General features: G+C 42.3%; 1 protein-coding gene across 2 annotated transcripts in view; it reads right to left on the bottom strand.

Annotated features, from left to right (window-relative positions):
* Positions 1–8,659: 8,659 nt before the first annotated feature.
* The window catches only part of RPAP1 (RNA polymerase II associated protein 1), a 37,318-nt gene continuing 31,789 nt past the window's right edge, over positions 8,660–14,188 (bottom strand). For both annotated transcript variants that reach the window (XM_065754828.1, XM_065754829.1), the window contains 5 exons: positions 13,849–13,991; positions 12,237–13,041; positions 10,608–10,784; positions 9,902–9,958; positions 8,660–9,135 (listed from right to left, as the gene is read on the bottom strand). In XM_065754828.1, the coding sequence (XP_065610900.1) occupies positions 8,980–9,135; positions 9,902–9,958; positions 10,608–10,784; positions 12,237–13,041; positions 13,849–13,991 (1,338 nt within the window). In that variant the 3' untranslated portion in view covers positions 8,660–8,979. The remainder of the gene's footprint in view (positions 9,136–9,901; positions 9,959–10,607; positions 10,785–12,236; positions 13,042–13,848; positions 13,992–14,188) is intronic.

The raw sequence follows: 14,188 nt of genomic DNA, 5'->3' as shown, positions 1-14,188 counted from the left end.
TCACGCTCCCATCAGTCAAACAGGAAAGAGAAATAGTTTGTTTCAAGCAGGCATCAAGGTGCTCAAATGCATTGGTGCTTTTAGGCTACTTACAAAATAAATAAATAGAAATTTTTGAATATGAAAATTTGAGCCATCAACTTTTAACAGCACAGTGCACAGGCAATAGTTGCACAAAGCGAGCTTTTCAAGTTTGCTGTGCTAGCTCAGAGTCTAAGACGTTTCCTCTGGACAAATAGGTCTTGCTGACTTGCCTTCCCTAGATGATTCAGAAGCTCTGACTGATGTACAATACCAAACTGTTATTCTTCTGCAGTTGGATTCTTCTTCCACCCACCTCTTCAGAAAGGAGTAATTTGCTCCTACATGTCACTACTAGCTCAGGCATCTCATTGCAATGCCCCTGCCAAACACGGCCCCCAGATGAGACCCTTGTGTTTGACCTTCACAGCAATGAGGCAAAGAGTGCAGTATGACCAACATGCAGCACGTCGTTTATGAGCACAGCAGTGATGAGGTTACCCAGGCTGCCAGCCAGCCACATGACTACAGCATCCTAAAGAGCTTCTAAATTGAATCAAAGGTAATAATATTTCAGTGACTCAAGAGAGAAAAACCTTTCGTTTCAGAACAAATTTCTTTCCGTGTGAAATTAAGAACTTCTGATTTCAATTTCACCTCTTCTACTGCTGCTGAAATGAAGTTGCTAAAAGCACAGATGATGTGCAGTGATGTCCTCTTTGGGGCAGACAAAACTTCTGAATAAACAGATAGAGGGGCAGGGCACAGCTCACTCCTTGAGCGCTTAAATAACAGAGTATTTTCCTTTGTCCATTTACTCTTACCTCAAATAATATCTACCTTGGTCAGAGAGATCTTACTGCAAAGATGCATTTCCTTGCTGTAGGCCAAGCAGACCCTTCAAGAGACCACAAGACTATGTGTTTTTGTGCTGTTATTATGAATGAGTGTTTATGGGTAGCATGCAAATTGTGTGGCCACATATGAATGTGTGAGAGAGGATGGAAATCTGATACCCTCAACTTATAAACAGTGAAGTTATTACCTGGGTCCATACTCCATACCTATACCACAAATAATACACTAAGAATAGTTGGGAGGGGAAGCTCCTCTAATTTCCTGGGATATCTCGTCAGAGCAGAGCTAGGCTACCAAAAAGATTTTGCTTGTAAGTTTCCTAGAAGATTCTGTATGTGCATATGCATGCACACACAAAACAGTTATTACTGAAACTGTTAAAGCAGGACTGGCATACAACACATACTTGCTGCATCCTGCAGTTTGCTATGGACAAAGTTTTACTGTAAGAGGCAATGAGGGGCTTTTGAGAGACGTGGCCATATAGACAAAGAGATGAGCCACTCCAGAAAAAGCACTGGGAAGCAGATACCTTCCTGAACAGCCCAGGAATCAGTTATTGTCAGGCTTGGTTCAGTAAGCAGTCATGTAGCAGTAAATGACAGAGGTACAAACTGGAAAATAGTCCCTGCAATCTCACTTTGGCCTGCCATGAAAAGGGAAAAAGGAGTCAGAAATACATCAGAATAAAAACCCATTATAAACCTCCTCAGGCAAGGAACATGGCAAGGACTAAAAGCTTTGATGGCATTTAGGCTTCCAGCAACACAAATCTTGTCTAAAATAAAGTAGTCTCTAGACCGGATAGTCAGATAAGACGGTGACAGATCAGTAGTTATAAGTTCATGATCTTTCTGATGAGACATAAAACAGGGGTCTTGACCTTGTGCAATCATTAAAGATCTCATAACGCTTTTTTGCAAAAAGAGGGCTGTTAATCCCACTGGTCTGGAAACAATCCAATTTAGATAACTACCTCAATCAATCTTACAGATTCGTCTAAATACAGTACCCCACTCTCCAGGCTAAAATACCACGTAGTATTTCTGTGTGCTGTAATACATGACTGAGTCCTCCCTACCTCAGCATTACGTGAAGCAATCCACGTCTGCACACTCCCAACTGTCCCTACAATGAGGTCATGAACATTAATGTTTCTAAAGAACTTGGGGCACAAAGCACAACAGGTGAGAGATTTATTATGGACTCCAGCATGATCCCATTTTCATGAAATCCATGTTACATCAGAGTAGTCAGAAAATAAAGATTCCCAAATTTAAATGCTAACAGATAAATTACAAACACAGATAAATTACACACTACTGTGTAGAACATTTATGCCCTTGCTATTGAATAAACTCATACAAATCATTTAAGAAGACAGGGACAAGACCAGGATAGCTTGATACTGCTTGAGATAACAAAGCTAAATGGAGACGGTCAGCAGGTGGTCACGACAAGTAAATTTTCAATCATCAGAATAAGATTTTTTAATAGAAATTAAGGGAAACACACAAGGCTCATCCCTAGCACACCAGCTAACACGCAGGAAGCCTCAGAAGCATACATTAATTTCAAAACTTCTTTACAAATAGCACTACTGGGGGCCCCAAAACTTCCTGGAGTTCGTCAAATATGGAAATACATAGGAGTTGATGAAAGAGAAGGAAAAGCAAAAAATAGAAGCTTCAGCTGGGTTGTTTAGTGAATGGTTAGTCTCCCAGCATAGTAGACAGACCACCTATCAGAGACATACAGCAGCAATAAAATCCTGAAGGCCCACACAGCTTGATCTGCAGAAGACATGAAATACAGATGTAGCAAAATGGCAAGGAATATTACTTTAATAAAAGTGTAAGAGGACAATCACATCTGTCACCAGAAGAATTAAGCTTTGAAACAGTCAATGTCTTCACATAAGCAAGCCTGTACACAGAAAAAGGAATGCCTGGGCCAGTGTGCCTCTGGGTATTAACAGCAAAGGCTGCCTTTGAATTGAGCTCTCCATCCAGAACTGTCTGCCAAGGGAAATATGCTATCATTTTGCAGTTAGATAAAGAGGAAAGCTTGTTATCAAAGAAGTGCTCAATTATGGTTACTTAGAGCACTTACCACCCATGATCCCTGGGCATTACCAGACCAAAGCAGTTTCCAATTGTGAAGTTTGCTTCTTCATTGAACACAGAGGATAAGAGCACATGACTTGCTTCTTTATGCATGCAACTTCCCATTAAGTCTTTGTCCTCTGCAGCCAGGAGGTCACCACCCCCCCCCCCCCCCACACACACACACACACAGGGCTCCCTCACACTCACTCATTCCTGTTCCTCTTACATCAGTAGCAAAGCTGATGAGTCAGAAAGGCACCAGCAATGCTTAGCTTACAGTATGCAGTAAGGAGAGAGGGAATATTTTCCAGTTAGCAATTTAGTACTATTTGATGCAGTAGTACGTGTTTTCCTAAAAAACAAAGACTGAACTAAACCAGTAACTACATTTATCATACTCTAAGAACCTTGTGCTAAATCATTCTTCATAAACATTCAGTAAGGATGAACCATAAAGTAAGGACTTGATTTTAGGTACAGTTTGACACCAACACATTTAAGTTCAACGTAGCACGAGAACAAGGTGGAAACTGCAAACTGGGGAAACCTTTTACATCAGAACAACCGCCAGCCCCATAGTAGGGGGCGCTCTGACAGGGATCTCCTACCTCGTGCAAGATTACCCTAACCTCAGCAATTGGTCTTTCTAGGGTGCATCGTATTTTCTCTCTAATTTGGACCAGAAACTGCATGTTCCTGGCATGGGTTTAATATGGCTATAAAATTGCTTTTTCTGTTTAAACAGAGGCCAAGAGCTCCATGCTAGCTACAGGCTTACTTCTTTCTTCCAACTTCAGTGAACTATAAGAAGGACCAAAATAAATATTTACAGAAAGCAGAAAGCAAAGACTGCTGGTTCAAAAGAAAAAGGTAGGTTACAATATTAAGAATTGTTTCCTAACCACTAGAGCTACTTGGTAGCAGAACAGACTGTGGGCAGGCAGATGGTTTGTTGTCCCTAGGATAATACTGACAATTGCACACTAACTGTAGAGGAGCCCTGCACCCACTAACTTTTCCAACAGTACAATGCTGGGTTATGACACCAGTGTATGCTGACAATAAAACCACTTGATTCATGGAGAGTAGGAGTAGCTATCTATAAGTGCTGCTGAATAAAGATATCCAGGTTCTGCACCCTACTTTTAGCTTGCTAATTGTCCTTTAAATAAATAAGAATCCGCCACTGAAATCTGAGCTTCAGAGATTACTATACAAAGTAAAATTTGCTGATGAGAGCTCAGGGCAAAAAAGAACGGTCAGCAAACCCACACTTTCCTCCACAAATAACATGTAACGATACCAAAAAAAGAAAAAAAAAGATAGAAACACATTACAAAGTTGACTTAACAACTCCACTCCTCCCACTTCGTCAGTGGACAGACAGCGGGAGAGCAGTGGCAGCTTCTGCCCAAATAACTTCATCGATCCAAACCTGATCAATCTTAGGGGAGACAGAACCAAGAGAAACAAAAATGAGCTGCCATCTGTGGCTTACAGCACAACTAAAATTTTGTGAGCAAGCTGACACGCATGTCAGACAAGAGATGCATGATACTTTAACAGAGAAACTTTTGTATCACTCTATATTTATTTTTTATAATCTATACCAAAGAAATATCGATGCCAGGATCTGCAAGCTGATTTTCTGTGAAGAATGCTAACAACCATCTCAACAGTTGCTGCACCACACATTAGCATGGCTGTCATAGCATCTTCACAGTGTGACAAAGATTAGTCCTGCCTGAAACTACAGTTCACTACCAGCAACACACACCTGGAGGTAATTCAGTGCTCTTCAAGCACCTGTTCATTGCAGGGGAGTTGGACTAGATGTACCTTAAAGGTTCTTTTAAATGCTAAGGATTCTATGATTCCATGCCCCAGTACTCCAAAGAGAACAAAAACCATGCTGAACACACAGCAAGGGAAGCTGCTAGCAAAAGCCTACGCACTCTGAAAAAAGTTTTAAACATTGTTCTGGAGATATGCTCATTGATTTTGTGAAGTAAAAGCTTACTGTAGTGAAAGCAACAATAGAAAAGTCACTTAATATACAAGCTCCAGATTTTCCTTCAACAGACAAACCCAATAGGTTAATTACTAAAACATCATCGTATCTCTGACAAAACAGACCCAAATGGTGCAGTGCTTACACCACTTACACAGTAGTCAATCCAAATCTCAAAGTTACAGCCCTTTTTGTCATAAGGCTTCCAAGCGGGCACATCACAAGCACTATTTATTAGCACCTGCCCAGACCATCAGATCAGAAGCCATTGAGTTTCCACCTGGAACTCAGTAGCACTGCCTCTATTCTCCAGTTAAACCATCATACTACTGAGTGCTTCTGCAGACAGCCAAAAGAGTGAGAAAAGATGAGAAGAGTTACAAGTAATAAGAATGAAGAAAATTAAAAACAGAAAGATAAAGATCAGGAGGGAAAGAAAGCCTGATAAAAGACAGCTGGGAGATGCAAGAGACAAGTACAGAAAGAAAGGGAACAGGGGAAAGGAGGGAACATCAGCTCAATGCAAGAAGCCCAGCAACAGTGCAACCAAAACCAGATCCACCCTCGACATTCCCCTACCTTGCTGGGTCCCCCAACTGCTAGGACCAGACTCCTCCTGCCAGGGGGTCCCAGGACACTAGAGCCCCTCTGTGCACCCAGGGCCCTGCAAACCACCCCAACACGAGGCCTGGCTGAGGGCAGAGAGGGGTTCTGGCAAGCTCCTGCATAGCCCAGAAACACAACCACCACCTCAGCAGCACTAAATCCTCTACAACCCCAAGAAGGCAAAGGTGCCCTCCTCCATGCCTGCCATGCGTACAGCAGCCCAGACCCCGCCACGTGAAACACGCAGTTCAACGCTACTAACCTAGTTCACGGAGTCCACATTCCACCAGCCATTCCATGCACCAAAAAGGAGATTAAAAAAGAGATAAGGAGGAAATGCAGTGCTTTCCTTCTGCTTCTGAGCCCTCCACTGCTCACTGAGGGCTCAGATGCCCCTGGTTACCTGCCCAGCCGCAGCTGCTTCCCCTCAGCGTGGGGGCCGCCCTCAGGGCAGCTGGTGCCACTCAGGGCGTTCTGGAAAGTTCCACACAGCCCTCTCAGCTCTGTGCTGCTTGTCCCACTGGAGCTGCACGTGGGGGGGGGGGGGGGGGTCAGCAGGGCTCCCAGGTGGTCTGCAGAGTCAGGTGGTGGCCACTATCTGCTGATTGTACCTCAACAGAAAGCAAAGAACTTGATGTGAAGGAGGAGCAGGTGTTGCTCGGTTTAAAACAACCTTGGTTGATTAGCAGCCTGCACAGCAGGGCGACCACTCAGAGCCAGGGAACACTGAGGGGATGTCTTTGCAGGGGGTCCTCTGGTCAAGATATATATATATACATATTCTTAAGTTTTTGAAAACTAGGGTTAAAGGCCAGTAAATTACCATAAACTTATTTACACAAGGGATATCAGAGGTAACCACCTCTGTGAACTGAGGGAATATAACCAATTTCAAAAATAGGAAGGAAACCTATTTTGCCCCCCAGACTCAGTTGAGTTGGAGACACAAGCTCATGGCAAATATCTGTAAGAGCACTGTAGAACTACAAAAGAGCAAAAGCTGCCTTTTCTGCTCTGCTGCGCCCAATGCAGTAAGATATGTCTGCCTGACCCGCAGTGCATTTGTGCAGCCAAACCATACAGCTCGTTCCATCAGCAAAAGGTGTTCAGGATTTGCCTGAAAGTAAGTAGCAAGACAGAAAGCATTACTAAATAAATGGATTGTTACATTCAACAGCCAACTGGAAGTGGTAACTAAATACACTGGAATGCAACTACGTTAAGCATACAGTGCTTCATGGCTATATTACTGTTTTAAATATCCCAAGCACTGCCTTTTAGGCTGGGGTTTTGGATTCTTCCTTGCCTAACTCTCACTCCTACAAGGCTCTGTCCTACCTCTACATGGAGCACTGCTGCTGCTGAGCTGCCTGCTTCTCTGGGAGCTGCCCCTGCTCAGCAGAAGCAGGCCATGCCACTAAACCCAGGTCTCACAAATCAACTGTTTCTTCCAGAGATAATTCTTAGCAATACTTCAAATGAAAGTTTACTGAATTCTCCGCATTTTCCTATTTTTCATATTCAGAAACGCAGAAAGTTCAAACTAAGTTTAAGGGTTTTTTTGTTTTGTTTTAGTCCCAATTCTGAGGCAAGTGTGAAAGTTTGTATTTAAACTAGAGAAAGCAATGCCCTCTAGTGTTCTGCAGAGAAATCTGGAAGAAAGCTCCCAAAAGCCTTCTACATTTATAGCTTGGGGCTGCTGTACAGTCTTACTCATTGCCAAAGTTTTGAAAGCTTATGGCTAACATGCAACATGCTTAAAATGCTCTGCAAATAAGTGTGACAGCAGAACTGTTTGGGATCCCTTCCTCCCTTTCCATTTCTGTCAGAATCCTGTCAGAAAACAAAGTATTTTGTGGGTGTACACTGATGGCTTGAGGAGCACCCGGGAACAAGAGGACTTTTCAATACCTGATCCTTTCCTCTGCAGTTCACAAAATAGATGCCTTACATCTCCTCTCATTACCTCCAAATACTATCTGTGAACAGTTGTTTTTTTTTTTTACTGCTTTTCTGTTGACACTCAAATCACTAACTTGCACCATGTACACACACACATTTGGCACTGTTACTGACTCACCACACCTCACAGAATGTGGTACTCCCAATATATTGATAAAATGCAAACACAGCTATGAAAATGAGGAAGTTTAAACAAAGAGGAGAGCATTCTCTCTGTTTCACAAAAACTACAGAGCTATCAAAATGTTTATTTACATCTCACATACATTACAAAACTTAACTTGGCATCACACAAAGGACTGGAAGAGGTTTTTAAAACTGGAGATCGAAGAACAAAAGACGAAATCCTTGCTGATGGCAGTTCTTAAATTTTACTGTGCATTACTCTCCAATGACAGTTGTTGGGACTTTAACCATCTAAAATAAAAACTTGCATGCATTCAATTGAACTTCTAATCACATCAAATATTCTTAAAATAATTTAACTATAAAAGTCACTGTTGACCATTTGGTGCTTTTATTAAATCACATGCTATTGACCTAAGACGACCAAAAATTGCAACAGAAAAAATAACAATAATGAAAAAAAGAATTAAAATGACACACCAATTCCACACACGTCCTGTCTGAAATAAGGGCACAAAAAAGGTGAAACTTATCTTCCAACCGAAGGGGTACTGATAGAATTAGAAAACTGTCTGATAAGCAGAGAACACCTTAAGCCTTCAGGCCAGGCATCACCATGCACCTCTCAGAGGAATTTATTGATAATAACAATAGAAACGAAATAAGTTTTCTTCATAAAAGTTCTCCAAACAAAAGCCTGTCAAGGCTGACTGTAGTTCTACAAGAACGACTGGATATAAAAGGAACATCCACCTCACTGAGATTACATCCAAAGACTGAATTCTGAGTTTCACCTGGCACATGTGATGAGCCTTTTAGGGCATTACATTTGTAGCCCCCGTGTTTGAGGCTGCAATACAATGTTGGGATGTAGAATCCAGGACACAAAAAAATCAAGACAAAGATCTGTCAAAGACAGACATCACCACAAGAATTCACAATCTCCAGCCAGAATGAATGAAATGGTTTTGGTTTTTTTTTCAGTTCTTTTTGTTTATTCATCAGTTCAGCACCTATTAGACACATTCTCACCTCCTCCAGGATGAAGCAGAACAATCTAAATCATGGAAAATGCTCTAGCATTCATAATAAGGAGACCACACACATATCACCATGTCTTGAGGAGATCTGTGCTGTGATAGCACTCAAACATCAGTGCTTCACTTTGCAGAGATACCAAGAGTGTCAAAGAAAGACACTAACAATCTGAAATGTGCATAGTTTCATCAGTGAAGCATAATTTTCTTCTGTTCTTCCCCTTAGCCGTCCTCTTATGCAAATGTTTGGCTATGAGACTAGCACTGGTGCATTCTCCTTATTTTCTTTCTGCGTCACCATCTGCAGGTACTTGAGTCGTATGGGAGGGAGTTGCTCATAAAGCTCAAAGCCCAAAGGGCTCTCTGCATTCAACAGTTTGTAGTAGAGAAGATGCTTTTTCAAGGTCTGAAGAGAGAAACAGCAGCCATTAGGCATGTCTTAAAAGCACAAATCTAACCTTTTCTCCTATGTCTCACACAACACAGTAAACCTGACAGACAACTCTACCACATCCAACATATTTAACTGCAACACCTTCAATAGAAGAGCTACAAAAAGTCAGTTTCTTCCAAGAAAGTCTTTTGATTTACTTGAGTTTTCCTCTCCTGAACTGTCTTCTTAACAATCCCTTGCAGGAAGCCCAAACAGGGTTCTGAGTGGGAACTTCTAACAATGGACTGAACACTGGACACTAAACTTAAAGGGCAAAAGTACACAGCTCTGTTACATCAATGATAAACTCTGACAAGATCTGGTATGATAAGGTAGGATGGAAAGGTTCTTTAGTGGGGGAAGCATCCAGCTAAATGTTATGGGAGTTTGTGCCAGATGCCTGTTCATAGCTGTGCTAGAACCAGCCCCCTAGGACCTGTCATTATGCAGGAAGAACACTTCTCAGGCAAGAAGCATGGAAATAAGAGTACAAGAGATACACAGAATCATTCATCAGTGTTCCAGTGGGTTCACTGTGTTGAGTTTAATTGTAACAAGAACTAGGTAACACTATTGGCAGTTATTGCATGTCAAAAGCCTGCTGCTGAACTCATTCTCAAGTCAGCAATGCAGATAAACAAAAATTTCAAAAGTCAAAATGAAGTCTGTATACGAAGTACCTGAACCATGCCTAAAAAATTCAAGCCTCAGTGGTGCCATTGCTCCTTACACATCTTACCTCATCGACCAAGAGCCAAGTCTTTCGCAGCATGCTTTTCCGAGCAGCATCAGCCTCCTAAGAACAAAGCATATACTTCAATTTATATGGAACAACACCATCACTGCCCACAGGCCACGCAGCACTCTAGAACAACGCTACACTTATTAAGATTGTCCAAAGATCAGTGTGTTCTATCAAAAAAGCCTTGAGATGGCAACCACTTGGGTCTTCCCTCTCTTCCCCTGACCTGATGATCTGGTAAAACTGCAGATCGCAGGAAGAAAGAGTCAGTACAAGGAACCAGTGCTGCAGATCTTGAGGCCACAGCTGGGCTCCTGCTTGCTTAAAGGGAAAAAGCACTCCACAACTTTAGACTGCCCCTGGCAGAGGCTAAATCTATTACAAACTCTCTCTGCTTGGTCAGCTCTTTCATTATTCATGCTTCTTTCTTTCCTTTTTTATAGTTGTCCACGGTTGCTAACTTAGATGCTGTTTCTGTAGGATTGGCTACAATCAGTGCAAGCTTCTTAGGGCAGAACGAAGAACAGTGGCTGTCTACTGACCCTGTGTGGATTCCAACCTTCAGGTCAAAGACAGTCCTCTACACATACTTAGAATCTTTGTTTTCAAGTCCAAGCTGTGCGATTCATCAACAAACCACAATGGAAGCTGGGGAATACCAGGTGCAAAACCCAAAGCTCCCAGTGCTGAAGCACTGACTTACCTGAGTTGTACTGTCTTGTGAGAAAATAAAGCTGTTCACATGGGCCACAGCCACCACATAAAGAACAGGGCACCAAGTGCTGCGCAGTGCACCTGTGACCAGTGTTCGGAAGTAATGTCTCAGGAGGTTCAGGTTATCCTCAGGAGGGGAAGTGTATCGCTCAAGAGGCACAGGAAACTGCAAGAAATCCACCCAAAAGGCAACATTACCTTTTGTGTCAGAATCTAAGTGGTAAAGGCAACATTACCTTTTGTGTCAGAATCTAAGTGGTAAGGTCTTCCCAGCTCTTAAGGTATGTGCTGCCATATAACACAATACATTTCAGTGGCACAATCACCTTTTGGAGGACCATTACTGCCTGTGCTGACTGATGTGACATGCCTTTGACAAAGTGTCCTCAAGAGCTCTTCAGCACTACGGATAAGTGTTTTACCAGACAAGTGATGGTACTTGCTTTTTGGCACAGGTAGGAAAAGGTGTTTCACAGTGAGAAGACAAAATGCTTTCAGCAGCACTATATCTTCAGCTAATGTATCAAAGAAACTTACAACAGCCTATGCGTTTAGCGAGAAAAGGAAAGCAGATATACAAGCCAGAGTTACTGCTGCTGTTAAATTAAGCTTCCAGTATTTTTTGAATTCACTGTCTACCTTTGAAAAAATAGGTTAGAAAAGCTTTTAACAATAACTTTGTTTTGTTCACTTCTTCATTCTCCAGAAATCCAAATTTTCTTCTTCTCTATTTTCACGAGTTCTCTAGGTCTAATATTACATATTTCACTTTGAAGCATCCTCTTTGCAAATCAACCTATATCACCACTAAGGTAAGTTAAGCATATCTTATGACAAAACAAAGGGAAAAAAACAACTTCTCTCTAAAGTGATTTTGCTCATATACTTGTGAAGCTATAACAGACATGGAAGGACTACTGGAAAGACCGTGAGTACAGAGAGCTTATCTCAAGAAGCAAGCCAGAGAATCGTGGCTTACTTGGCTTAACAAACAAAAGCTGATCTGGCCATAACAATACAGAAAAACTGGCTGCAGGGCCACTACAACCAGAACAAAAGCACTGCAATCACATGAGCAAGTAAACAGCTCGTTCACAGTTTGAATTTCTTCTTTCAAAAGTTGTGGTGGATGGTGTCCACTGAAGACTGAACAATCTCACAGCTTGCACCTTTCACATTATACATATTTATCAGCTCTCAAAACTAAGTTTAACAGTTTTCTGGAAAAGATTTTGTAACAAGGACAATCCACAGGGGCTGGACACTGTTCTCTAGACTTAAAATCAATCATACTGTTTCCCTCTTCAAGTCCCTGCTTCCCATTAAAAAAAAAAAGCCAACAGTATACACTGCTGTAATATTTCTCAATAAAAAAAAAAAAAACAACACAAAAACCTGACATTGCTCTTCATTTGTGCTTCATTTTACATTCCAAGCACTGGATTTTCTTCAAGAAAAATGAGAACTTGTAAGTGAAGGAAGAATGACTATTCAACTGAACACTTGAGGAATAAAGTAGCAGTAGTGCTGGAAGTGTGACCAAAACAGGGTTGGAGAAACACAGGCTAAAGCCCAGGATCTCAGAAACATGCAGGCAACAACCATGAAGTGTGATTACCTGCTGCAGTGGCACTCCCAGTGCCCGCAGGATACTTGTGTGCTCCCCAAAAACAGAGAGACGCAGATGAACACTGAAACGCTTCTGCAGAGGTAGAAGAACAAAGACTCCAAAGAGTGGATCTCCAAAGGAGACACCTTCAAACTGCTCCAGCAGACTTATATAAAGGTCATGGAAGGACGCCAAACCAGGGAGCGGAGCATCCAAGTTCAGGGAGTCCAGAGCCTTGGGCTGGCAATACATAGAAAGAAGTGCAGCTGTGTAACAGTGGATAGGTGCTTCTAGAAAGAGGTCACCACCTGTGAGGAAGATGCACATAAGTCGTGCAAGTTTGGCAGCAGTAGGGATGCTCTGAAGGGTTTTAGGACGCCAAGTTTCCAGCAACAAGACCCACTGAAGGTTCCAAGTCACAGTGTTGACTAGATCAAGCGGGAGAGAGTTCAGCACAGCCCCACATGTCTCTGCATTAGTCACTTTGTTATAGAGGCTGATAAGTGGAAAGAATGGCCAGTCTGAAGGCAGGATGGGTCCTCTGACTTCAGGAAGCAGCATCGATTGGATGAGGTAATTCCGTCCTTGGTAGGATGCTTGGGAATGAACAAGGGCAGGCTGCAAGTGAACGAAATGAGAGAGGTAGCAGGAGCGGATGGCAGGCAGATTCTGGTATGATTCTCTCAGCAGGGCACCACGAGTAGGCATTGAAGAAGATGCTGCCACAGAGACTGTCTGTGACAGTTTGGCACTGGCACTCAGATGCAAGATATCAGAGAAGTCAGCCGCTTCTGGTCCTCCAGTTTTCCCTTCACTGTAAGATAAAAGCAAACATCAGTCAAGAAAATCCCAAACGCACTCACACACCCCCAAACAAACAAGAAGAAGCAAAGAACAAAACAAAAAACAAAACAAAACACAAACTCAGATGAGACATTTATCACAGTCTCAGATTACTTGTGAAATTCTTGCAAAATGGCACACAGCAGGTATTAGCAAGGGGAAGCTTTCCTTTTTAAAGGAAAATTTGCTGGAGACGTATGGCATTTCTTTGTAGCACACCGGTCTAATCTCCTGTAGGGATGCATGATGGCAGCAGTTTTAAAGTGATTGTGAGGAACAAAATAAACTGCTACCACCTTTGGCCAGGTGTAAGAAGCATCATATTTTGGATGCTCCAGATTATTCCTAGAAAAAGGTAGGAAACATCATAATCTAATCAGCAAAAAAACTGCATAAGAACTTGTACAATAAAGGTTAAAGGAAGGTTTACTAAGCTTTTCAGAATAGGTCAGGCTCCTATGTATTTCCTAGCCTCACTACCATCAGTGCAGCAGATGCTGAACCTTAGGGAAAATCAGTTCTGTAGGAATCACTGGACTCCTGCCACTGAGTGGAGCTGGTCATACTTCTTAACATGGATACAACTGAGACAAAATTTGCAACCACATTTCCAGTCTGACTTGAGAATATGCCAGTGAGCATCTAAAATTTGAATACGAGCTCTAGTGAAGGCCAAAAAATACAATGAAGTTACATTACCAACATCTGCTTTCTCATCATTTTTAAGTGTTCCCACGTACCAGACTAAGGAAAAAGAAAGAAAAAAAGTAAAGCTTACGGAAGAAACTCTGGATTAAAGGCAAGATCCAGCAGGATCTCATAAGCCAGATGCTCACTCCCTGGTAACAGACGGCTCAGCAATGCCATGGCAACACAGTGATGGAGCGAGGCATGACGGTTGTAATCCGCACAAGTGCCTGCCTGCACAGGAAAGAAGCAATAGACAAAACCACTGCACTGTTAGTCAACAAGGCCACAAGCAAGGACTGTGGGAAGGAGGCAGCTGAGGCACGGATCTCACTGAAAAGTGAAAGGCTGAGGAAAACTGCAAGAACTGTCAGCACTCATATGGACATCTTTCTGCTTTCCTTGATTGCCCTAGACAGCAAGACAGTTTT

Source organism: Cyrtonyx montezumae, unplaced genomic scaffold (assembly GCF_038088225.1).
Source record: "Cyrtonyx montezumae isolate F1298 unplaced genomic scaffold, pur_monq_1.0 scaffold_10, whole genome shotgun sequence".
NCBI classification, from domain to species: domain Eukaryota; kingdom Metazoa; phylum Chordata; class Aves; order Galliformes; family Odontophoridae; genus Cyrtonyx; species Cyrtonyx montezumae.
The sequence above is the reverse complement of the archived record's forward strand: the minus strand, read 5'-3'. Positions and strand labels throughout refer to the sequence as shown.